The following is a 26,558-nucleotide window of genomic DNA, read 5'->3' on the forward strand; positions in this document are numbered from 1 at the left end:
AAAGGACCCTGCACAGGCTCCATATATGGAGCTGGCCTGTTCTGACATCACAAATTTGTTCTGACATCGGCATAGACTCCATTTGGACATGCCTCACAAAGAACTCCATATATGGGCATAAAAGGGATACATGCATAATAACTGGGTAGAGCATGCATTTCCAACTTGCATCGTTCCAAGTAGGTATAATATACTAGAGCAGTGCCCGTTGGCCACTGCTCTAGTTTATAATAATTTTATACTTTCCAAAAAATAGCATAGCCTCGAAAACAAAAACAAAAAATAGCTTGTAGATCTGCTATTTCTGCTATTTTTGGAAATGTTTGAAACATTTTTTTTTTTACCGCGGCACACTGCCAGACTGGATTACCAGCCAAGGTGCCTGGACCAATTGGTCCAGGCCAATTTTTTTAATTTTTAACATGGAAAATATTATGACTCAAATAATTGCGTTATGAGATTATGTAATAATTGTGACAGGCCTACACCACAGCAGAGGAATCCATCTCTGGATGATTGGCCACATCCGTGTCTGGGGTTTCATCCGAGCCGGGCTCGGCTTCTGGACTAGGCTCTCCCTCAGGTTCTCCGTCAAGTTCTTCAGGAGCTGCCTGGGGTTCTGATAGTAGCTCTTTCTCTGCAGTGGTGTTTTCAGTATCAGGGCCCACCCCTGATTCAGGTTCGGATTCAAGTGTGGGTTCAGGTGTGGGACCTGCTTCCACAGTGGTGGGGTCTCCAGCTGTATCAGAACTTTGGGGAGGGTCGTCAACGGTTTGGGTAGTATCTGGAGTGCTGTCCCCTTCTCCCCCGTGGTCAATAACAGGCTCCCCGGAGGTCTCGGATTGGGCTGGAGAATCTTCAGGGGAGGTGCAGAGGTGCAGGTGTGTTACTATACTATACTGGGAGTCTCAATAAAGCCGCCCAAAAAACATAACAAAAATAAAAAAATAACAGAAATATTGCTATGACATCCTAAAAAACATGTCAGCTTAAAGTGCTTGTCATTACCTGCAGCAGAGGCTGTGCTGTTCTGAGCCTCAGCTTTCTGAGTGGGGGTTTGGACCACAATGGGCATCTCATAAGGGGAGACGTAGTCTGAGGATGATGGCTTTGGTGCAAACAAGGATAAGGACATCAAATTCTACAAAAGAACCGTTAGTGTTCCACAAGACATGTGTGCGCCATCTTCTGCGAATGTGTGCAGAGTCAGACCAGTGGTCAAAAGTAAAAAAGTAACCATTCTACATTTTGAGTATTTGCAATGTTCAATACTTTATAGTTCTACTCCACCACATCTCAGATGCAAATATTGTACTTTTACTCCACTACAATTATTTGAAAACTTTAGTTACTAGTTACTTCTAATTATTAGAAAACATACCAGCTCTACATTTTTTCTATACATTTCGGACATTTGAATAGCCAACCTACAAGCTCACAATGTGTCGCATTGCGATGCATTGTGAGCTTGTAGATCTGCTATTTTCAAAGGATTTGTATATATTTTATACATTTCTGCATGGATAAGACTCGTGAAAAGGTGTCCAAGTATAGTTGCAACTCCGGTAATTTTGACTACGAATAGGTTCCTTCATGGGTTCATGAAGGATGGATCACTTTAATAAAGGCCAGTATACTTTGGACTTTTTAGTGACTTGAACTCTGCTTTGGTATATTGATTTGTTTATCGTTTCTTCTATTATTATTGTTTCGTTACCTTTGGGTTCTTTGTTGTCTTCTCCTCACCCTTTGTGGGGTTGAATAAGGCATCTGTGAAATCTGAGGTGGGATCAAAGGACAGCATGAGTGTAACGTACACAATAATGCATTGTTCAGTTGTGTGTAGGAAACGTGTTAATGAACGTCTGAATGTGTGAAAAGTACAACCTGAATAACATCTTTTAACATATTTTTATACACATGTTTGCGCATTCGTGTGTGTGTACACATAATACGAACACAACTATGAGAGAGTATGGGTCCAATTTGTTCCGTTTCTACAATAACACCCAAGAGTTTAGTGTATGTAAAGGGCAGTGTTTGAAATTAGTGGCTATAGATAGCACGCACGCACGCACAGTAAACTTAACACCGATAAGAATTCAAGTATTGTGTAGTGGGAGATTGTTGGGGCAGAACAGAAAGAGAACGGCGGTGCACCTGCGAAGGCAGCGGGGATGTAGTCCTTGACCTCGATGAACACAAAGAGAGCTGGCAGTGTGAGCGCCATGTTGCTCTCACTGCGTAAGCAGATGTGCTGGAAGCCTGCAGAGGAACACACCCCTCAGTGAGAAGAATTTGGAAGATTTGACAAATTCCAAAACAGCAAAAGTAGCGAGGCTTCGCATTTTGAGCTTGCGACTCTGCTACTAATCTGCTATTAATTAATGAACACAAAAATGTAAGAGATAAGAGGTTTCTGCCCGAAAACAACAATATAAACAGACTTAAAGACCTAAACAACTGGTCTAAACCAGTAAGACGCCTGAGGGCGAGAAGCGACCTCGTCCTAAAGGGAGAGGTTGCGTGCACGCATCCGCCTGGGTGACAGCAGACTGCTGGGCAAGCGCTGGCGCTTTGAATTCTTTACTGGCCATATATGGAGCGTGTCTTGAGTGTACAAGGTTTGATGAGGTCAGATCAACATATGGAATGTCAGAAAAGGTCAGCTCCATATATAATAATAATAATAAACTTTATTTGTATAGCACCTTTCATACATAAATGCAGCTCAAAGTGCTTCACAGGGCAGGACACAAAAATATAATACAAAAAAAAGTAGTTAAAATGATAGAACAATGGCAAAGAACAAAATTGAATATAAGAACATAAAATAAATAAAAACAAATAAAAACACCACATGCAGCAATCAGTCAGGGCAGGGTAGGAACGTGCATAGTAAAACTCAACTAAAAGCAAGAGTGAAGAGGTGAGTCTTGAGTTGAGATTTAAAAATGTCTACAGAGGGTGCGTGTCTGAGCTCGAATGGAAGTTTATTCCAGGCTGTTGGGCCGTAGAAGCAAAAAGCTAACATAATGGGTTTAGACAACTGAAATGTAACAACTGAATTGTGATACGCAACACGACCTGCTTGTTCTAAAAATATATAAAAAGAAATCAAAACTAAAGTATATAAAAAGTAATAGGGTATGAACCATGTGCCGATATAAATATAGGCATGATGTGCGCAATCCATCACCCGTACAATGCACATATACATATAGCAGGTAAAAATGTATGTGCTCATTGTACATTTACCCATGAGTGTACAACTGGACCCGTACGAGTCCAAATTGGTGTACACTCTGAGTTAAGTGACCACTCAGGAGTTCCCAGTGTACTGTGTCAGAGAACTGGAAGGACCTTGTGCTGTTTAAGCCGAGTATTTATAGCACCTGATCTTTTAGTTGAGACTTGAGCTTTTACCCTCAGTTCTTCTCCCACTGACCTGATTGGACGGCATCGAGAGGGAGGATCCTGTGTCCCAGGAATTTACCGTTCTCCTCGTGGACCACCAGTCTCAGCGAGGCCATTTCGGGGAGCAGGATCTATAGCGGTGTTCACCGTGACAGCATCGTAAATTCGTAAGAGTCACCATACCACATGAACCTGAGCGTCTCTATTCTGGGGTGAACATTCAGCGACAATAGCACATCTACAAGCTTGCAGATCAGCTATTTTCGGGAAAGTTATTTAGTTTAGAGCAAAAAACAGGACCTAATACTATATAGAGCCTCGTAGGACTCAATAGTCAACTAGAGGGTTTAAGTTAACATACATTAAATATTACACAAATTTAAAAACAAAGAATTACCCGAGCAGATCTATTTGTGCCTGAATGCTTTTGATGAAGGGTGGATGCACACACACTTGATTTGATTATATATAATAATATATATATTATATAGTATCTCCTCCATCAGGCGCCCCGGCTGGCCAGGGGGAGGCAGTATAGAAACCAGGATTATTGCATGTTTTTTGTGAGGGTATCTATCTACCCTAGGGGACACGGGGAGAACATGCGCCACCGTGCCCCCAAGTCCTATCGTCCTTATCTTATCTTGTGTGTGGGCACCCGCAACGTACGCACACGCACAGACTCATGCACGCACAGACTCATGTACGCACGCACGCATGCACGCAGACATACAGAAATGCGCACCTTCTCAAAAACAAAGGGTTCCTCATTCCACACAGGGTTGATGGCGTTGGGCGTGGTGGACCACTTGGTCCTGTACTTCTTCTTGGGGTCTCCAGGCAGGCCGATCACCTCCACCTCGACGCCCGTCTTCACGTTCTTGTCACTGAGGAACTGGCCTGAAAAGATCTGTCAGGAGGACAGGAGTCTATGAGCTGGGACAATGTACAGTAATCGATTATACATTTTTCTTTATTGAATAATATACCTGGGTGTGGGGGTTAGGGCTTGATTAGGGCTCAGACTAATCAATTTAGTTGATTGGATTTTTCACGTGGTTCATTATAATGTAAAAAAAAGAGAAGGGGGAAAAACAGGCTAAAAGGAATAATCGTCAAGAAAATAACTGCTATTGCAGCCCTATACACGTGCAGTGCTGTGGACATGTGGAGGACGCAGTGTAATGGATATAAATAGGTCTGTCTATTGAATGCCATGAGGAACAGGTATCACTCACACAGCAGGGGCTGCATTCTACTGGACATGTCTGTTCTTAGACTAGAGGAACAGGTATCACTCACACAGCAGGGGCTGCATTCTACTGGACATGTCTGTTCTTAGACTAGAGGAACAGGTATCACTCACACAGCAGGGGCTGCATTCTACTGGACATGTCTGTTCTTAGACTAGACTCACTAGAGGAACAAATTAGCAGGCGGCCTCAGTTGAACGAGGAGAACAAGGGCACTCCACACTGACCACACACACGTGTAAATCCACATGTGCATAAATGTGTGTGCGGCAGTGTACATAATGAACCACACGCATACAGTATAATCATGCAATCATGCATTACAGTATAACCATGCACACACACACACACACACACACACACACACACACACACACACACACACACACACACACACACACACACACACACAGGTGATTGTACTTTCAAAACAAGTAGGGAAATAGCCGCCAGCGATACACCTGCTCCTCCAATAAACAATCCAGCCTCCAGTGATTGGTTTGTGTAGTGATGATTTCACAGGGACAGGATGGGTGGGAGTGGTGGAGAGAGACATGCAATGAATTTAAATGATGCATTTTAGCCACTTGAACCCCAGCATGGCCATTCTGGGGGGCAACATTCGCCCAAACTAGCAGATCCACTTGCATATCAGCTATTTTTTGGCATAAAGCTTTGTAGATGATACAGAAGCCAAATATAGAGCCAAAGGTCAAGGTCAAGTATTGAGGGTTTAAATTTTTAATTCAGCGTAACAATAGTGCAGGTATAGGCATGGAAGGGAAGCTCACTCCCCGGACCCCCGTCCCCCCCTCCCATTCACTATTCCCTCTAGCCCAGCGGTTCCCAACGTGGGGTCCGCGGACCCCTAGGGGTACGCGACGCATAGCCAGGGGGTACCCAAGCCCCCTCAAAAAAAAAAAAAAAAAAAAAAAATGTTTTTTTTTTTTTTTTTTGAGGGGGCTTGTGAATGATGGTGTGTGTGTGTGATATGAAATGTCCAGTACCTCCCCAGTGCCTCCCCAAGTGCCACCCCAGTGTCTTCCCTGCAGTGTCTGCCCAGTGCCTCCCCAGTGTCTGCCCAGTGGCTCCCCAATGTCTCCCCAGTGGCTGCAGTTTCTCCCCAGTGCCTCCCCAGTGCCTTCCCAGTGCCTCCTGCAGTGTCCCCTCAGTGCTTCCCCAGTGCCTCCCCAGTGCCTCCCCAGTGTCCCCCTGAGTGCCTCCCCAGTGTCCCCCCAGTGCCTCCCCAGTGTCCCCCTGAGTGCCTCCCCAGTGTCTCCCCAGTGTCTCCCCAGTGCCTCCCCAGTGTCTCCCCAGTGCCTCCCCAGTGTCTCCCCAGTGTCCCCTCAGTGCCTCCCCAGTGTCCCCCTGAGTGCCTCCCCATGCTCCCCAGTGTCCCCCTGAGTGCCTCCCCATGCTCCCCAGTGCCTCCCCAGTGTCTCCCCAGTGTCTCCCCAGTGCCTTCCCAGTGCCTCCCCAGTGTCCCCCTGAGTGCCTCCCCAGTGACCAGCCGAGTGCCTCCCCAGTGCCTACCCAGTGTCCCCCTGAGTGCCTCCCCATGCTCCCCAGTGTCTCCCCAGTGCCTCCCCAGTGCCTTCCCAGTGCCTCCCCAGTGTCCCCTCAGTGCCTTCCCAGTGCCTCCCCAGTGTCCCCTCAGTGCCTTCCCAGTGCCTCCCCAGTGTCCACTCAGTGCCTCCCCAGTGTCCCCCTGAGTGCCTCCCCAGTGTCCCCCCCGAGTGCCTCCCCAGTGCCTCCCTGAGTGCCTCCCGAGTGTCTCCCCAGTGTCTCCCCAGTGCCTCCCCAGTGCCTGCCCAGTGTCCCCCCAGTGTCTCCAATAGCAATACAAGAGCAATAATACAAATCAATCTTAATTTATTAATCTTATTCATTAATTATTGAATCAAATTAATTAATTAATCAAAATGTTCGACGCAAGAAGGCCCCCCTGCGGCCTGCGCCCAGCACCATGCCAAAGCTTTTTCCTGCAGGAAACACTGCTTGTGGTTGTAAATATATTGTTATCTGTGTTGCGAGGATGAGGGGGTACCTGGAAAAATATCTACCGCAAAAGGGGTACCTGGTCCAAAAAAGGTTGGGAACCCCTGCTCTAGCCGTCACAGATCTGGATGATTCTGTGATTGTACTGTGATTCTATGGATTGTGTTCTGATATGTGGTATCTTAACTCATGCAATTGAAGGTCCAGTGTTATGTTCATGTAATAACTGCATTTTGTGCTCTGCTCCTGGGGGGGTTTGTGATCTCAGATGATGTGTCATGCTTGCGCAGGTAATCTGATGTTATATGTATCTGACAGGAGCAGAGCCACACCGCCAAACTGAAAGCAATATCATTGCAATAAATTGTTAATCCTGAGCTGAAGTGTCTAACTGAAATACATAATTAATGTACAAGTAGGGGTCCGTCCTTGACATGAAAAGGTTTGCGAAGCACTAAATGATATGATGAGGCTCAACCTGCCTTTATGGTCAGCGTGTTGGCCACGATGGTGTCAATCCTGTCACAGAATGGGTCAAACTTCTTGTCACTGCGACGCATGACGTCGTGCTTCAGGAGATAGCCGCTCCGCCCGTTGTACTCGAACAGAGCCATGTTCAGCTGCATAGGGAAGTCTAACGCACGCACACGCACACACATACACACACAAAATAAATGCCATGAATTAGAAAATATATATAATTAAGAAGCAGTGAACACAACGCGTGTAGATCTGCATTTTTCACAAATTTGTGTATGTAACTTTGCCCTGTGTTTTGGTTCCCCAAAAATGTCCCGTCCTGCACCAAAACAACAGTGAAAACACCATATAACTGCTGGTAGAGGGAGATGATGGGTAAAAAAAACATTGTTGTTTTGATATGCAAACACTTGGAAAAGTTCTATATTAAACTAGAAAAAGTGCCCTTCTGGGCACAGGTCTCCACCAGGAGGATAGGAATATTTAGGAGTAATATAAACATGTTTTTTGTTTGTTTGTTCCAATCTTTGCCAATCAGGATGGAATATGGGAAATGGTGCAGATCCGTGTTGATGGCACGCATGCACAATCCACCTGTTGGTGGCGCTATAACAGGGCAATGTGAAATGGGTGGGCTATATTCCTCAGCCTAGTAGGAAAGTGCGTGAAAGATTTCACGTGAAATTGCACGCTGCGTTCATGATTTGAGGTTTTTTGTTCAAAACAGGCCAATCCTGCAAAATTTGAAAGCCAATGTTAAGCCAATTAGGATGGAATATGAAATATCAGACACATCCGTCTTGAGCACATGACTATGGAGATACTGTGTAACGATTTGCGGGATTTTTGGACAAAATCTGTAGGTGTACTGTGCAAAAACTTGTTTTGCACAAAGCGGCCTCCTGGTGGCGCTATAACAGGCCGTTCTGGAAATTTTGGGGCAGAGGTTCATCGTTGGCATCCAGGGAGTGTGTGTGCAAAATGTGGCATCGACCGGGTTAACGGTGGCCGAGATTAGCTTGTCACGGACGGACGGACGGACACACGGACGGACGGACGGAGTGCAAAACATACTCTCTCCCCATGCCTTCGGCCTGGTGGAGACAACAATTGAATGACAACAGAAACATTACTGGGAATGGGAAGAACCATAGAAGATAGAGCCACAAGTCACAAAGGTGCAACACTGACACACTGTGGTGAAAAACAGAATGACAAGCTTCAATGTAAACAGATGTTAGCTGCATTAGGCAATGGTATTCAAATGCGAGCCTTCAATGGTGACATACCCTAATAACACATTCATACAAACGAACTGGTTACTGTACATGTGCCCAGTCTGATATGGATATAACTTATTTATATAAAACCAAATGATGAATGAATGTCAATGTGTGCATGTGTCCAAAAAACAAAAGTGCAACCTCCTTCAATCTATAATGGTCAAACAAATGCCACAGACAGATCCATCTGCTCAGCTACTACTATAACATATCCACACAAAGGCCTGCCTGGCCTACAGTGTCCAGTAAAGTGTCTCTTCCTACCAGTGTTGTTTTCGCCGACTAAAACTAAGACGAAAAATGTTCGTCGACTACCTTTTTCCACTGAAGAAAACTAAATGGAAACTAAATGAAAACTGTGCTATGATGACTAAAACTAAGACTAAATATACTGACAATTTAGTCAACAAATAAAAACTAGACTAAAATGTTAGGAAGGGACTAGTGGACAACAGATGCAGTATAAGTCATTTTACACTTGGTTGCATGCTGAAAATAGCTGATCTACAAGCGCACAACGCTTCACTCTGCGGCGCGTTGTGAGCTCGGCTATTTGTGTGTAAAAACAGTCCTTACGACGGCATCAATGCCCACCAAAATACATTTTAGTCGACTAAATCAACTAGATTTAGTCGACAAAAGTCTGATGACATTTAGTCGACTAAAACTAACACACTAACACATTCCAGGTGACTAAAATGTGACTAAAACTAAATGAAAACTATTCAAAAGACTATGACTAAAATTTGCTGCCAAAAACAACACTGCGTCCTACCCATAGTCTGGTAGTTGAGTGCCACCATCTGGCAGCCTGCGTTCCAGAAAGGCTGGGGACTGTAATTGGAAGAGTCGATTCTGGTCCCTTTAGGGTAGATCCTGCTCATCTGTCTCTTGTTGTACCTGGAGGATCTGGTTAAGGATCATGGATGGATCTATAACCAACCGTGTGACGGATTACAGATGAGACGTGACCGCTGAAATCCTTACATTTTCCCCACATTCAAAACGGCTGTAATGATCCCCGGCCCATTTATGCCAGTGGTTTGACCACTTTAACCCCATTTTTATGCAGAAGCTATTCAAACATTGCTGAAGCTCACAACGTGTCACGATGCAACGTATTGTGAGAATGGCTATTTTTTCAACCGTTTTGAACATTTTCAACAACGTCATAAATCTTCTATTATTATGGCACAAGATATTTTCAGATGAGGGCCCATGGATAAGTTAAAATATCAATTTGGGGATTTGTGATATGAAAATGCTTGAGAAGCAATGATTTAGAACATGCTACAACATAACAGCCACCCACCAACAATCAGATACACAAAATCCAATAACTGTTGTTAAACGGCTTTGTTGAATGCTCAATTGCGATTGGTCAACCATGATGGCATCCTGCAGTCTATTAGGGCTTGACCGCTACTCTCTCTTTTCTGCAGTGCTATGGAAGCGAAAACTTTTAAGCTATTAAAGTTTCAAAATCAATATTTCATGTCAAATGTATTGATTTTGCTCTTAAGTAGCCGTGTAATAAGCAGGATATTGTGTAGTGAGGCGGATATAATTAGAAAATGAAGCCCATAATGGCGTTGCATTGGTCCTGCTTCACCCTGTCAAGAGTTTATTTTCCAATAATGTCCGCCTCACTGTGCATTATCGCTTACTTGTTCACTTTACTACCATTACGGTCAACACCACTGTCTCCGCTTGCCCTAATTATCGTATATATGTAGTCTCACGCACACGCACAAACACTGCCTGCAATGTTGCTGCAGAAGGTATTATGGGGTGCACGTGGTGTGCATGTGACTGTAAAGAACTTGAACTTCAGTGTGTCAGAAGCAGTGGTGTAGTGGTATTTCTTATATTTGGTGGTACGGCATTTTAATGACGTCGCACGCATGTCGCTTACACCCACACTAAAGCATTTAGCAGGTCACACAGTGGACCATTGACATGTATCCAGGCTCGATATGTTAATTCACACTGGTGAGTTCAGGCTTTTGAAAGATACTCCACAAATTCCACCGCTGTCTTGGAGATCATAGCTTCCCCCCTCGTCTCCACAAAAGATGAGATGGCATAGCTTTTGTTCTTCTCTGCGAAAGACAGAGGCAAATGTGAGTGAGGCTTGCAGAACATCGCATTCATTTTTCTAATGAATCCTGGCATCTTTATTTTGGGATGCCAGCTTATCTATACGCTCACAGTGTGTCACAAAGCATAATGAGCTTGAAGAGATTTGGTGTAGAGGGAAAAAAGTAACGGACCAAGTATAGAGCTTTGGCCCAGTCAACTACTGTACATTGGGTTTAAGTGGTTAACAGTCGCTGCCAAACACAAAGAAGTTATAGACATACTTCTGGCATTATCGAAGGAGACGAATTTGCCTGGCTGGATGTAGTTGACTATGGAAGACATGGCTTCGTACGCTGTCACTTCCTGTCCAGCTGTGCCCTATGGGGGATTGACAGGATGTTAGCCCGACACCCGAAATATTTAGACGGGACACAAGAGGATGTAGAAGAGACAGGACACAAGAGGATGTAGAATAGCGATGATGGAATATGATGATGAAATATTTAGACAGGACACAAGAGGATGTAGAACTAAGAGCGATGATGCCGTCACCCTCCACCTCGTCTGAGCTCTTCATCTTCTCCTCGTCCTGTTCTTCCATCTCTTCCAGTTCCTCGTTGTCCTCTGCAGTCACGTCCGCCTCTGTGGAACCACATAAACAATGTCTAGTAAGTAAATACAAACACATTATGCACGCCATAAAACATCACCACTGAAAGAACATGAGGAAACATAGGAGGAAACCACCAGTGGTGCTGGTGCCATGCAGTCCGACGGCACTGTAACAGTACAGTGGTACGATTATACAATGATGCTAACACGATAATAACACAGCTTTTGTAACCCATTTTTTCACCCCTGTGTCAATTATCTAATGTGATCCTGGGCTCTACACACCCTCCACCAACGGACTTGAACTCCTGGTCCCGAGTATTAAATGTATCAGCTGTATTGGAGCCAATAGACCAGGCGTGCTGGCCAGATGCTTGCCTATGAAATCATCTCATCATCTCTGTATGTACTTATTTATATGGACTATGACGATAGTCCATCAACAATTAACTGACACTGTCCATTTTCCCCCTGGTGTTTTGGGAATGTCACAAAATCATGATAGTCTTGAGCTTTCAGATCAGCAATTTTCGTATACAGGGTTTAAGTGGTCACGTTCCATCATACCTTGGTTCTCCTGGGTGGTGGGTGCTTCTGGGGTTTCAGGGTCAGGGCTGGGGGTGTTAGTGTCCTGGGTGGAGACAGGCGGAGCCGTGTCACTGGTTGGTGGTGGTGCTGTGTTTTGGTCACTGGTAGGAGACAACGGCGCAGAGGCTTTCTTTGGCTGGTTTTGGTTTCCGTGGCTGCCTTTCTTGTTCTTGATTAAGATCTTCCCCATGAGTTCAGACGGGCTGGGTATCTGCTGGCCAGGCTTCAGCTAGAGCATGGAGCGAATTATAAACAGCAATTTGGATGATTGAGTAGACACATACTGTAGTGTGTACAGATGTCTACGTGCATGAGCTCATCTCTCGGCTCATTGCTTCCTCTGTTTCACCCACACAAAATTGTTACTTTTGGAAATTGGTTATCCTTTCAATCTACTACTCACAGGGTATTTCTCCAGTGGTTCTGTTAGTAGAGCATCACCAAAAATGGTTTTACAGTAGTTGGCCATTTTCTCTTGTTGTTTCACCCTGAATCAAAAGTACAATAACCCTTACTTTAATTGTGTAAGTGCCGCTTGATTCACAGTGCCGGAGGTTCATTCATATCCAGCAGTATTAAAGTATTATTACATTTGATCAATTATGAGGGGGGCGGGTCATTCTTACGAGTCCACGTGGTTCTCGAAGGACAGGATGAGAGGATACTGTGACGTCTTGAAGGCACTCTCAGCGATGGCCTCAATCACATCCTGTCACACAAGAACACACACGAACATGCAGACATGGACATTATATTATTTCACTTAAAGGAATACTTCATTCCCAGAAGGACTTTTCTCCTCTCAACCCCATGGTTGCATTAAATTCATGTTGCATTCTGCATGGTGAACGAAAAATATCTGTCTATCTAGCCCATACCCTAGGTGAGGTTACAGAGAGGGCCTTTCTGCGTGGAGTTTGCATTTTCTCACTGTGTCCCCTAGGATAGGCATTAGGCAGCACCCTCATAAAAACATGCAGTAATCCTGGTCTCTATAGTATAGAGACCAGGGGGAGGCAGTATAGAGTCTATACTGCCTCCCCCTGGTCAGCCGGGGCACCTGATGGAGGGGAAAGGAACTGGTTGGAATAACGTGTTCCTTCCACGCGCTACGTCCTACTGGGAAAACTCCATCAGGTGATAAGAAGCGGCCTGCTCACTGCTCATGCATTGAAAGAAGTCAGTTCGGGGCTCTCCCCAGGTTGGCAGAGGGAGAGTAGCACCCAGGATTACAGCTTCTTAGGCAATTGGCACCGGGTGAAAAAATGTGGGATAAACATTTAAGAAAGTATATCTGTGTATCTGTCTATCAAATCTCACACAACTCTCACAGTATAATCCAAGTGTCTTTTCTGTGTCTATTCAGTTGTATATCATTGTATGCTCAGTACTTCCAAAACACTGAACATTTTCGCAGGCACCTGGCACAGGCATGCACTCGCCAACTAAGGCACGACCATTCGTGCATGATTACACTGGAACTTCGTGTTTTAAAAAGTTACGTTTGAGTGAAAACAATGTTTTGGAAGTACCGAGTATAAGCATGAATACAAGACACTTATATACTGTGAGAGTTGTGTGAGATTGTTGTCATCCATTTCTGCATTCACCATGAAGGCATGGCGACAAATGTTCAAAATAAGATTTGCACAAATTCTCACGTTTTTTTCCCCAAAATAGCAGACCTACAAGCTCATATCTTGGCACGAAGTGACTCGCTATACAGTAAGCTTGTATATCTGCTATTTTTGAGTATGGATGCCTGAAAAAGTTCTATTGACCGAAATAGATCATTTGTCCCTATAGAGGGTATGCGCATGCATAAAGGGAATGGCAAATCGAGTGGCAAAGTGAGTGACAAAGTGAATTTAACGTTGTTAATGCAATCAAATATGACTTTTCTGTTTGGATGTATGGGCTAGTAAAGGCCAGAAACTAGTTTTTGCCACTCGGTAGGCATTCACACGCATACCCTCTATTGGGGTGTAGACAGTGTACATGTCATTTTATGCATGCACGCATGCATGCATGCACGCACACACAGGCATGCACACATAAAAAACATACTTGCAGACACACTAACAAAACAAATAACACGCAGCAATTCACACAAGTAAGAAATATACACAGACAGAAGTGTTCATGAAGAGAGTCCCCAACCACGAGCAGGGACAGGATGACAAACAGCACAACTGAACTGTTGGAGCTGGAGAGCAGTGGAGACTCATCCAGAGGTTGACACTAAACCGGACTGATGGATTCTGATGCTGTGCCAGACTGGAGCTCTGGAGAGAGGCCCTTAAATGGAAGTGCCCGAATGAGAGGGGATGATGAAGGTGTGTCTGCGTGCGTGTGTGCGTGCGTGCGTATGTGCTCTCTCAAAGTGGGGTCTGGGGGGTTCCAGGGGGTCCCCAGCTAAATGTGTTAATACAGCATTGCAAATATATTAACCACTTTTATCCATTTATATGTTGGATATTCAAAAATAGCAGATCTACAAGCTTGTGCATCTGCTATTTATTTTTATTTCTTTTTGGAAAAATATAGAAAATGTTTTGAATATATACACTATTTCTTTATGTATTTATTTTTCTACATACCCCCAAATACATTTGGTGGGGTCGTCGAAATGAAAAGTTTGAGAACCTGCTGCCTGTATGCATCGTGAGCATGTGGGTGTGGATGTCTTTGTTTATATGTCATAAATCATTGAAGTGTTACTCCCTCTGTGACCTTTGTAGTTAACTTAACGTGAACATAAATAACGCACAGCCTCCCATGATAGTACTAGCCTACACACCGTGACATTCTCTGCAGTCGCCAGCGAGTACGGACACCGTTTGGAAAGTCTACACACAAAAAACACTCCATGTACTCCATTCACAGGATGCTAAAGTTTTGTTCATGGTTTAGAAGAGTCCAGAATTGATGACACATCATCACGCGAGGTACGGATGTGTTTAATACACTGGCTGTGAATGATGTACTGTACATTACTTAATAAATACAACATAGTATAATTGTAAGGCTGTTTACAAAGGAAGGTGAGGATAATGGGATATTAACCCAATCCACAAGCTCACCACACATCCAGAGTGAAAAAAAGTTTAGCCTTTGTATTCACCTGTAAGGTCGTCGAGGCTAGTGCAAGTGCACGTTGTGGCATGACACATTGTGAACTTGTAGATTGTCTATTTTCGCTATTATGGATTTTTTTGATATATAATTTTTTGCATATTTTGCAAACTCTCACCTTTAATGACTTGCCCATAATAGGGATCCCAGGTTGAAAGTCTTTAAGAAGGTTGATGTTAATGTGAAATATTACATAGATTTAGTTAGCATTTCATAGTCAAGGGTCAAGAGACTGAATCCTGCTGAGTGAGCATGGTGCATGAGTATCCACTTTGTGTTGCCCTTTTGCTATTTTATTGCCATTTCTTTCAGCATCTCTCAAGAAAGACAGACCGTATACAGTATAGGCTACTTCATCATATGAAGAATAGTGCAAATAGCTGATCTACAAGCTTGTAGATGTGCTATTTCAACTACTTTGAAAATTGTGAAAGAAATATAAATCTTACCCGAGGTGGGGTTGGCGAAAGGGCCTTTCTGTGTGGAGTTTGCATGTTCTCCCCGTGTCCCCTAGGGTAGGTACCCTCACAAAAACATGCAGTAATCCTGGTCTCTAAAACTATCTCCCCCTGGCCAGCCGGGGCGCCTGATGGAAGGGAAAGGAACTGATCGGAATAACGTGTTCCTTCCACGCGCTACGTCCGGCCAGGGAATTGGCACTGGGTGAAAAAACTGGGTTGCAAAATCGTGGGATAAGAATTATAGAATTTTTTTAAATAATATAAATGTTCGTCTCTAGATGATGACGTGCCCAAAATAGGTAGACCAGGTTGAAAGTGGTTAAACTGCCCTTTAGAATGTTCACTGAACATCAACACCGCAGCCACTTTACTGTATTCCTAAATAGTTATGTATATACAGCTACAGTATGTACTGTATATTAATGTATAGTATAGCCTATTGTACTGTACAACAGTACGGGATCACAGTTTTACTAATTACGGTCTATTGAGGTGCAAGCACACAATTTGGCTATATTTATTTGTTATTATTCCTTTTATTCCTTGTATTTCTATTATATTCTACATAATATAATGAATTATATAGTGTTAAAAAAGGTGTTTTCTAATGATACCAAATAAGAACTTAAATGGTTCCATTGGTCCAAGCCAATACAAAATGACTTATTTTCTATCAAGTAGACAACCCCATGAAGCCTTGAATTCATGGAAATTCTTCTTTTTTTTGCTTTTGTCACATTCCTAAACCTCTAAACCACCACCTAAACCATCTCATGACAGGCGAAGTCAAAATAGGTCATCAAGTCATTCTTTGGGTGAACTACTCCGCGAACACTTTCATGATTTTCAAGTGGACCCTGGCGGTCCAGAAATGGTTGAGAACCAACCGTTTTACAGTACAGTAAAGGCCTATTCATACTCCAGTTTTAGGTGATAAGGTGCCCACCATAAACTACAGCTGCGGTGATAAGCAACTCACCGCTCACCCCAACACGTCTCTCTGTTTTTACTAACCACGGTGGTCACCTCATCAGCTAAAACTGGAGTATGAATGGGCCTTGAGGTATTGTGTGCATCGACAACAAGCACCTTGAAGAGGATCTGCGTGGTCATGGTGAAGCCGTGGGTGATGATGGGCTCCTCCTCCGGGGGTTTGCCCTTCCAGCAGTCCAGCTCCAGACACCTGCACCCCGCCAGCAGACACTGACGGTACATCTCTGGAGAAGACACGCCTGACAGCTGGCCAGCTGCACAGTCAGCAACACACACAAGCACAATCACACGTTACATACTGCCAGCTGTACGGCAACACACACCAGCACACGTTACATAGCCTACAGTCAGTGATCCCCAAACGTTTTAGCTCGAGACCCGAAAGAGAAATTAGACGTTTGCCTGGGACCCAAACTAGTGAAAATAGCCAATATGCAAGCTTTGCGCCGCGTTGTGAGCTTGTAGATCAGTTATTTTCTACTACTCTTCATGAAATTTGTGGGGGGAAACAAAATGTATGTCGTTTCTGTCAGGCAGAACTGTTTTTTAGATTAGATGGTGAAGGAGGACATGAAGTTAGTTGGTGTGAAAGAAGAGGAGGCAGAGGACAGGGTGAGATGGAGGCAGATGTTTCGCTGTGGCGACCCCTGAAGGGAAAATCCGAAAGGAAAAGGCAGCGTCACAAATCACACTTCCATTTGGCTCCGACTTCCTCAAATAATTTAAAAAGAATTGTGATGATGTGAGTGACCTGTCAGGTAGGTGTTGTGGGAGGACTTGATGAAGTAGTGCGGTATGGGTTTGGTCATGTCGTGGCACAGAGCCAGGTGGTCCAGTATGATCACCGATGTCTCTGGACCCATCAGGTAGAACAGGAGGCCTTCTGGTGACACATGACCTGCACAAAACAACATGGATGAATTCACAACTGGACAGTGGTGGACAAATTAAGGACCCCAGCACTTGAGTCAAAGTTTAGGTAGCCTGAAAAGAACGCTCCCCTTTCTTGGCATAGAGAGGCAAATCAAACTAGCGCTGGAAACGGACGACGGCTCACTATTGGTTTGCCAACCTATGTTTCCAAAAGCTACACTCAATGAACCCAAGTAAAGTACAGAATCTCAAAAGATGTAATTGAATACAGTACTCAGGTAGGTGGACTTCGTTACTGTCCACCACGTGACGTGATTAACTAATCCGCTGTGTCCCTCAGTGCGGCTCACCTTTGTTGGAGTTGGAGGTGTTGGGTTCATATTTGTCAATCAGAGCCTTGATCTGGTCCGGTCGGAGGCGAGGAAACAACTCTTCATTGAGCCGAGAGTCCCTCTGTTTCTCATTGAGGAATTTGGTGAAGTTCTCTTTGGTCATGTAGGGTTTGGAGGAGCTTAGGAAACACATCGTTAGTCAGCCACCAATAATATAACAGGCACCAGTGGTGGACAAAGTACTCAAGTCCAGTACTTGAGTCAAAGTATAGATACTCCCGGTCAGATATCAATCACTCAACTAAAAGTCAAGGTTGCTCAGCCAAACTTACAAACGTAAGTACTGGAGTACTGGCCACCTTACTTTTCCTCGTAGCTCTACTATGTCTAGTAAAGTTTACTTTATGTGAAGGTTACCGCTGAATGTGGTCTTCTACATTTTTATGTGAACCTGACAATGTGTTGACAGTCTTTTGTCTAAACTCATGTATAATGCCTTGGTTCTCTGTTGCACCCTAATCCAGTAAGGCTGTATGGTTACCTGGCCTGCTGCTACAGTATGTGGACCTATTAAAGTGTTGCCACTTTGCACCTTATGTCTAACATCATGTACAGTACCTTCTAGTAAAAGTTCATGCTATATACAGTATGTAGATATCTTAGATTTTTGCCTCTCCCTGACATGTTTCTTTACCGTTTTCTCCTTGCTCTCCCTGTCCCCTTGAACAAAGATTTCCCCCACTTCTTTATACACCCTGTGAACCTGCAATGTGACAAAGTAGATTCTCACGAGGACTCACTAGGATGTGAAGATCTCATAAATCTCAGGCCGGGGACAGAGATTAGTCAGGAAGGTCTTGAAGGCCGTCTCGCTGAACACGTCAGGCTTCATGGTGTCGTACTGGTAGAAAAAGGAGAGAGAGAGAAAAAAAAGAAAATAATTGACATCTGATATTTATTTTGCAGGTGTACGTCAGAGAGGAAAGATGGAGTCAAGAGAATAATTTATTCTATCTGACATTGTGCCTGCGAGGAGGACAGTGTGTGTGGGATTGTAAAGTAGGTGGAATTTACGGACAGCTGTCAGAGACATGGCAAATTAAAGAACTGAGAGGAGAAAATGAGGATTTATCTGCCATGAAGAAGCGAGTGTAATGGAAAGTGGAGTACTGTATCGGCACTGGGTGATTGTAATTGTGTGTAGATAAACATGTCAAATAGATAACATTGAGTATAAATTGCATGCAGCACCTTTAACCCATTTTGGGCGGGAACCCCTTTTGGTGTTTTAAACATTATGTTATAATTTAGCTATTGAAAAATAGCAGATCTACAAGCTCATACGAGCTTGTAGGTCTGCTATTTTTGAAAAATCTTAAAAATGTGGCGCAAGTGTGCTATGAATAATGTAATTTTGTATATTTTTTTCTATTCTTTGTGATGTCTTCATTATTGTCGTTATTCATGCTACAATAACCAATAACCAAAACAACAACATTCTACTATGTAATAATGTAACAATAGATTCTTGAATCTTGAATACTTTTCTGCAGCCACCCAGCAGATGGCTTGTTCTGAGAGAAAAATGAACATGCAGCCGTTTGGATACAGGGCTACAGTAAATAAAAGGATCTCCCTCTTCCCACCTTTCCTTTAGGGAGGTGTGCAGCGCACAGAGCACTCTCTACCCTCTTCTTATCAGCCGGGAACATCTTGTAGATACTGAGGGAGACGACATACAGTAGATACAGCAAGGCCATTGAACATTAATATAGTGGGGATAGGAATCTAACACAAATATTGTACAGCAGTGGTTCTCACCTTTTCAGGCCGTGACACAATCGAAATCATCATATATGAACTGGGGACCCCTCCCTCATTCTGATAAGCACTTGGAATTGTAGGAGTTGAGGCATTACATTTAGTTTTCCACAGATAAACATTGTGAAAATAGCTGACCACTGTTAAGCTTGTAGATCCTGGGGATGGCAATGAAGGACCGGAAAATCTGGCGTGACATTGTGAAATCCATGATCTCGACCACGGTCGAATAATTATGATGATGAGATCGGCTATTTTCACAATATTAATTAATAGATTTTTATATCTTTCATTTATAATTTGACAATTTGGCCAATGTTTGACCAGTTTTTATTGTATAGTGTGTTGATTACTTTTGATGCAATGGTATTTTTTATTTTCTCTCTTTTTTTGTTTAGGTATTAAAAAGGCTTAAATGTCATCTGGGGATCCAGCCAAAATCATGTGTACCCACAGGTTGAGAACCCCTGCACTAACACAGGCTACACAGCAATTCAAAGGCACAGTATACGCACTTTTTAATCGGTATCTTTCCATCCTTGTTGGTATGAAGAGAGAGGCGCACATATCTGGGACAAATAAAGCAGAGGGTTGTCCATGATCAGCACATGCAAGAACACAACATAATTATATGTGTACATCATCGACCTTGGTGACTCACATTTTATCAAGGAACACTTGTCTGCATGCGTTGTTTCTCGCAGGGTTGTAGGCGATGGTGAGAATGTCGGCTGCCCAGTTCTGCAATGATTTGCGTTGCAAGAAAACATAAAAGGAGCACATTGGTAGCTGACCGGATAGTGGCGGTGGTGGCTCAGGGGTAGAGTGGCTGGATGGTAACCGCAAGGTTGCCAGTTCGAACCCGGGCTCCCCAAGAGTTAGTGTCGAAGTGTCCTTGAGCAAGACACTGAACCGCTAATTGCTCCTGATGTGCTGGTTGGTGCCTTGCATGGTTTCCGCCGCCATCGGTGTATGAATGTGTGAATGGGTGAATATAATGCACTATCTATGTAAAGCACCTTGGATAGAGGCACTATATAAATGCACAATTTACCATTTTACAGTGGGTCAACCACTCCATTGCAATGTTCCCGGTTTAATTCCATTCAATTCCAGCTGCAGACCTATGTTGCATGTCCTTTCCCCGCTCTCTGCCCTCAGTTTCCTGTCCATCTACTATCCTATCTAAATATAGAACCACACAACAAGCCCCCCCCCCCCCCCCCCCCAATAAAGAATTACAATTACATAACTAAATATCAAGCCCTTTTATCAACTACTAGACCACTAGTGCATATTGATATAATCAATGCGTCAGGAAGCGGGAGACTTGCATGTTGACTTTGAACACAGCACAATTGTGATTTCATTACATACAGCTGATTAAATCTGGATATTGGAGTCATAAAGTCCAATAAAGAGTGAAGGGACAGTTTTGTTAGAGGAAGAGCAGGCTCACTGTATAATGTATGACGGCCTGTGGCTGTCTTTAAGCAATTAAAATGGATCTGGGACAGAGAGACTAGAATAGTAAACAGATACTGATCGTTAATAGGGAGGTAACCACTAGCACGCTGGTATTCCTATTTTTGGCATGTGTTTGTAGGTGAGAAAACGTATTTAAAAAATATGAGAGTCAGCCATGATGCAACTGAGCTTGTACATCTACTACTTTCACAAAATACATTAAAAAGAGATTTAGAGAACATTTTTGGTGTTTTTGAAAGATTTTGAAATAGGGCTTGGAAGTACACATTATTACCTGTGTCACTTTTTCTTTAGAAGCAAAGAAGTTGTGGTAGGTGAGATCGACCACATCTGGGCCTGTGACAATGGTCAGGGTTTTAGCCAGATGGTTGCTGTCTGGGAAGTCCATGTTGAACACGTTGCGGACCTTGGGGTGCTGTGGATATGAAGATGAAGCAGGTCGTTACGCATTTCAGCAAAAATATAAATCGAGGGTTCCCGGAGAATCATCTGGTAAGAAGAGCACATACTGCATAGTATACCACATGACATAATTAACTAGGCTACAGTCCTTCCTGCAGGTGGCTCAGGTTCAAATCCGACCCCAGAGTCTATGCTGCATGTCATCTCTAAAGACCCGAGAGTCTATGCTGCATGTCATCTCTAAAGACCCGAGAGTCTATGCTGCATGTCATCTCTAAAAAACTAAGTAAGGGCGAGAAGAGTCTATGCTGCATGTCATCTCTAAAAAACTAAGTAAGGGCGAGAAGAGTCTATGCTGCATGTCATCTCTAAAAGACTAAGTAAGGGCGAGAAGAGTCTATGCTGCATGTCATCTCTAAAAGACTAAGTAAGGGCGAGAAGAGTCTATGCTGCATGTCATCTCTAAAAGACTAAGTAAGGGCGAAAAGAGTCTATGCTGCATGTCATCTCTAAAAGACTAAGTAAGGGCGAGAAGAGTCTATGCTGCATGTCATCTCTAAAAGACTAAGTAAGGGCGAGAAGAGTCTATGCTGCATGTCATCTCTAAAAAACTAAGTAAGGGCGAGAAGAGTCTATGCTGCATGTCATCTCTAAAAGACTAACCCAAGAGTCTATGCTGCATGTCATCTCTAAAAGACTAAGTAAGAGAGTCTATGCTGCATGTCATCTCTAAAAGACTAAGTAAAAGAGTCTATGCTGCATGTCATCTCTAAAAAACTAAGTAAGGGCGAGAAGCGACATGCGCGCACGCATCCGCCTTGTTGACGGCAGACTACTGAGCGAGAACTGACGCTTTGGCATGGAATTAATGGAATGGCAACATGGAATGAATTCTGTACTGGCCATATAAGGAGCATGTCTTGAGTATACAGTGTTCGATGAGGTCAGATCAACATATGGAATGTCAGAACAGGTCAGCTCCCAATATGGAGATATATGGGTGGTAGCGGGGGACATTCTCTTGAGCTTACAGGGTTTGATGAGGGCCCAGGTAGGGCCGTGCCTTAATTTTCTGGCCTGTTGAGAACTGTAGTTTTCTCCGGCTGCCGGGCGCAGCTGCACTAATAACGTTGGGGCAGGCCCATCTAGAGTTTGAATGGACAGGAATAAGTCAAAAGGGAGATATTGAAGGGGAAGGATGGATGGGGAAGGATCAACATATGGAATGTCACAGCAGGTTAACTTCTGACATATATCCATATATGGAGATCTAAGGGTTTGAGGTCAGATGTAGAGTTGCTGGCCAATATTGATGACATCAGGGATCTCCATATATGGGCTTAATTGGACAACAGGTCACATTTACTATGATGTCACATGTTGTCACGAGACCATGTGGAAAATAAGTGACTGACTGACTGACGGGAAATGGACGTTATCATAGTAAATGCGACCTGCGGTCGCTATAAATTTAATATACGTTCAGTGACATTGTTAATAAAAACTGTAATGGAAGCTCAAGATCAACAGGGATCATGGTCATGGATTACTTCACTTAACCTATCATGATCATCATCATGAAAATGCAATTTTGATGTTCGTGTTCTCACTTTTTCACAATTTAGATCCATTGTGGCAATAATCCATAAGTCCCATATTATGCAGGTAGTATGCATGGGACTGGGTGCTAAGCTAACCTTTTTTGTGAACACCTGGGCAGAGTTTGTACATTGTAGGCAAATCTACTGATCAGAGCATGCAAAACAAACACACACACGTGCAATGCAATCTTACATTACTCAAGTCATTGCTGCTTTGCAGAAATAGAAATGTATTCCTATTCCTGCAAAGCAGCAATGACTTCACTTGTAACCCTATCCCTAACCCTAACCGCACGCAGAAGCCACGTGCGTATGTTTGGACTAATGGGATGTTGGAGTTATGGGCAGTCCCCCCGTGACCACAGAGTTAATGTTGGCACAGTAGCACATTACAGGACAAACAGAGAATGACATGAGCTGTCATTGTGTTCTATTCTCCCTGTCCCTGCAGAACTCTGCAGTTGATGGAGATGTTATTTTTGGGTGGCATTTTGGAGCTTTATTTGACAGCAACAGGGGAGAGACAGCGGAGGCAATGGCAGGAGAGAGAGATGGAGAAAGATTAGGGTTGCCAACTGGCAACTAATGGTCAGAAATTGCACCGCCAAAATCATTTAAAGTCATTTTACAACTCCATTTTTACTTTATACTCCTTACATAGTGGTTATCAAACTTTTTCATTTCACGGATCACCATACAGTAAGTACAAATGGAACCAAATGAACCCGTAGGGTCCATTTAGTTCCAAATTATGGATCCACTGTCGTAGCAACACCATGAGGGAACCAGAGGCTTCATGCTGTCAAACTGGATCAGCCCTCACTGCTGCAAAACTATGATAAACTGAAATCCTATACAGATTAACTCATACGGCAATCACAACATCACGCAGTGTCTGTGCGTGAGCGCAGGGGTAGGGCATGCTGTGTGTATGTGTCATTTTTGCAATGCAAATACACCTCTTCTGGTCTCCCACTAATATAGACACACACACACACACACACACACACACACACACGACTAGAGTGCAGCAAAGGGGATTAAAATAATACTCACTTTAGGAAGTTTTGCATATTTTCCTGTTCTGGCGTCTCTGATGGTGGCAACATCCAGGAACGTAATCTCCTAAGAACAAGAAATACACATCCAGTACTCTCATGTTATGCTGTAGTTGGTGATTGGTGAAACACTAATTACAGCATATTTTTATTTCGGTGTAAATACAAACTGCTGAACACTGAACAGCAAAAAGAAAACTAAAAACTAAAACACTGAAACTGATATTTGTGAATCAGATATGAACCATGTCTTTGAAATGCAGATGGACACCGGAACTAGTTTTACATTACGTCGCCTTCTGGAAAATATCACAATGCATCATGATCTGACATGCCGGTGCCGTGGGTTTTAGAGCAGCTATTGTTGCAATCCAAATCTAGACACACTGTCTAGATTTACTACAGATCAGATTTGAGAAACAAATCGGATTTGCCTTCAGTCCGAACAAAGCCTAAATAACTTAAATCTCTCTCTATCTTTCTCTATCTCATCAAATTGACAAATTCTGTTGGAAGGTGTAATCATTGCTGTCAGGTGGAAAGTGGAAACCTTGTACGTATGTCCAAAAGTAAAACCGTCCAAAAACATTTTAATATGTTTAAAATAGCCGATCTACAAGCTTGTAGATCTGCAATTTTCACTAATTGTGTGATGAAGGAGGACATTAATTTATCACTAAATTAAACGTTGAAAAAGTTGAAAGCTGTGCATGTTACTGAGTGAGAGTTCACACAATGCATGCGCAACTAGATTTTAAGCTCCTGTGAATTTCAGACCAATTCCCTGAAATCCAGACACATCATTTTCTGTTTCTTGGTGTGAGACACAGAACAAGATGTGGAGAGAGAGAAAATAAGAACAAAGAGATAGGGGAGAGAGAAAGAGAGTATACTCTGTGTGTGTGTGTGTGTGTGTGTGTGTGTGTGTGTCACTTTGTGAATTTAATTGTATTGCACCCTTGAATGTGCACCACTGTCTGTACGTTCTTGTGTGTATACTAGTATGATAAAGCAATACGTTTCTGTGTGTGTGTGTGTGTGTGTGTGTGTGTGTGTGTGTGTGTGTGTGTGTGTGTGTGTGTGTGTGTCTTTCTTGTCTGTCTGTCTGTCTGTCTGCCTGGGTGGGCGGAGAGAAACTAACAGCATAAAGTATAGGTATAAAGACAGATAGCCCTCTTCCAATCCAGTCGGGTTCGAGCACACAGCGAGGCTGGCTGGTGAAGACAGATCCTGCACCAATCAATAACCTCTGCCAGGCTGGGATTGGGAGACTCAATGCAAGTCTCAGCTCAGTGCACACAGTGAAATCCTTGGTGTCAATTTAACCCTGGAGTGTACAAATGGAACGAAAATGGTCCTGTATTTGGTTCAATTTGTGCACTCAGAGTTACAGACCGGTGTGATGATCCATTGGGTTCCATTCATACCCTCGGGGTTTCATTAACACGAGGATTTGAAAGTGTTGGCCCTATTCTCATGCATTAATATTAACACCCTGTGAATATGATGAAGGTGATGGCTGTACAATGGCCTTCAATAATGTAAATCATTTCTGGAGGGACTGTGCCTAAATCAATGGTTCTTCTGCCCATACAGAACCCCACAATCAGAACGTTTCAGAGAGTAGGGAAAATACAGATAAAGTGCACTCCGGATGTTGCCGTGTGCGGTTTCAGCCATTTCCTTTGGTATGAAAATTGTGTTTATCCTACAGCTGAGTTACACATGTGAATAATAAACAATGTCAAGGACACTCTCACAAATTGATGTTTACACTTCAGGAATAAGAGCCTTGTACGTAGACCTATAAAGTACCTTTAAACACCTTAACCCATTAATGCCCTGAGGCCAATTCTATACAAATGCCTTCTAAATCAGTAGTTCTCAAACTTTTTCGTACTTCAAAAGTATTCAAGATTTTTCAATCACTTTCAAGATTTTAAAAAATAAATAGTGCTGTGAGCTTGTATATCTGATATTTTTCCAATAGCAAACGCGAAATTCTGAAATATTTTCACGGTTTTAGGGTTAATTGTGAGACCATTATCCTTTTTCAAAAACCTTGAATATTCTGACCTTGCTTTGGTTGGTCCAGTAGACATAATAACCTTTACTGTCCATCTTCATGGTGACAGGGCTGGTCTTGTTCGAATCCTATTTTTTGGGAGGACATTCACACTTATACCAACCATATAGCAAGATTCATTAGCATAAATAGCCTTTCTACAAGCTCACGACGCATCCCATGAAGTTGTGAGCTTGTAGATTGCCTATTTTCACCATTTTTGAATATTTAAAACAAATGTTCAAACCCAAACCAGACTGCCATGGTTATTGTGGTTATAAATCAATGACTGCTGATCTTTTTCATGTCCTTAATGTATGAAATCTTCACTCACCTCAGACCATTTCGTAAACCTCTCCCCTTTGACCAGGTAGTTTTTAATCTCTGGAGGATCCAGAGAGTATCTTTTCTTGTTCATTTTCTCGGTACCTCTCTAACGTGATCTCCAGTGCAATGCTATATGTAACACATATTTACCATCTTTTTTTTTTTACTGGTTGCAGCCAGAGAATAGTTTAGCAGTTAGTTCCTGCTCATAGGATGAACTGCAGGAGTTCCACTGCTGACCTCAGGCTGCCCATGGCAGGACGCACCCCAAGAAATATGCATTGCAAAT

At 43.2% G+C, this 26,558-nt stretch overlaps 1 protein-coding gene across 1 annotated transcript in view; it reads right to left on the minus strand.

The window, feature by feature from the left end:
* The window catches only part of plcb2 (phospholipase C, beta 2), a gene marked incomplete at both ends in the record, with an annotated part of 41,937 nt that extends 15,577 nt beyond the window's left edge, over nt 1-26,360 (minus strand). Inside the window, 25 exons of the mRNA XM_083791619.1 lie at nt 489-856; nt 1,009-1,108; nt 1,718-1,779; nt 2,161-2,265; nt 3,449-3,548; nt 4,163-4,327; nt 7,151-7,302; nt 9,207-9,331; nt 10,449-10,533; nt 10,795-10,891; nt 11,073-11,155; nt 11,693-11,942; nt 12,117-12,201; nt 12,340-12,422; nt 16,399-16,556; nt 17,054-17,200; nt 17,526-17,686; nt 18,308-18,408; nt 19,154-19,229; nt 19,844-19,897; nt 19,990-20,069; nt 21,091-21,231; nt 23,876-23,944; nt 25,954-26,031; nt 26,277-26,360. Of these exons, the coding sequence (XP_083647745.1) occupies nt 489-856; nt 1,009-1,108; nt 1,718-1,779; nt 2,161-2,265; nt 3,449-3,548; nt 4,163-4,327; nt 7,151-7,302; nt 9,207-9,331; nt 10,449-10,533; nt 10,795-10,891; nt 11,073-11,155; nt 11,693-11,942; nt 12,117-12,201; nt 12,340-12,422; nt 16,399-16,556; nt 17,054-17,200; nt 17,526-17,686; nt 18,308-18,408; nt 19,154-19,229; nt 19,844-19,897; nt 19,990-20,069; nt 21,091-21,231; nt 23,876-23,944; nt 25,954-26,031; nt 26,277-26,360 (3,009 nt within the window). The remainder of the gene's footprint in view (nt 1-488; nt 857-1,008; nt 1,109-1,717; nt 1,780-2,160; nt 2,266-3,448; nt 3,549-4,162; nt 4,328-7,150; nt 7,303-9,206; nt 9,332-10,448; nt 10,534-10,794; nt 10,892-11,072; nt 11,156-11,692; nt 11,943-12,116; nt 12,202-12,339; nt 12,423-16,398; nt 16,557-17,053; nt 17,201-17,525; nt 17,687-18,307; nt 18,409-19,153; nt 19,230-19,843; nt 19,898-19,989; nt 20,070-21,090; nt 21,232-23,875; nt 23,945-25,953; nt 26,032-26,276) is intronic.
* Between the last annotated feature and the right edge of the window lie 198 nt (nt 26,361-26,558).

The sequence above is a fragment of the Protomyctophum parallelum genome (assembly GCF_964188405.1).
Source record: "Protomyctophum parallelum genome assembly, chromosome: 20".
Taxonomy (NCBI): domain Eukaryota; kingdom Metazoa; phylum Chordata; class Actinopteri; order Myctophiformes; family Myctophidae; genus Protomyctophum; species Protomyctophum parallelum.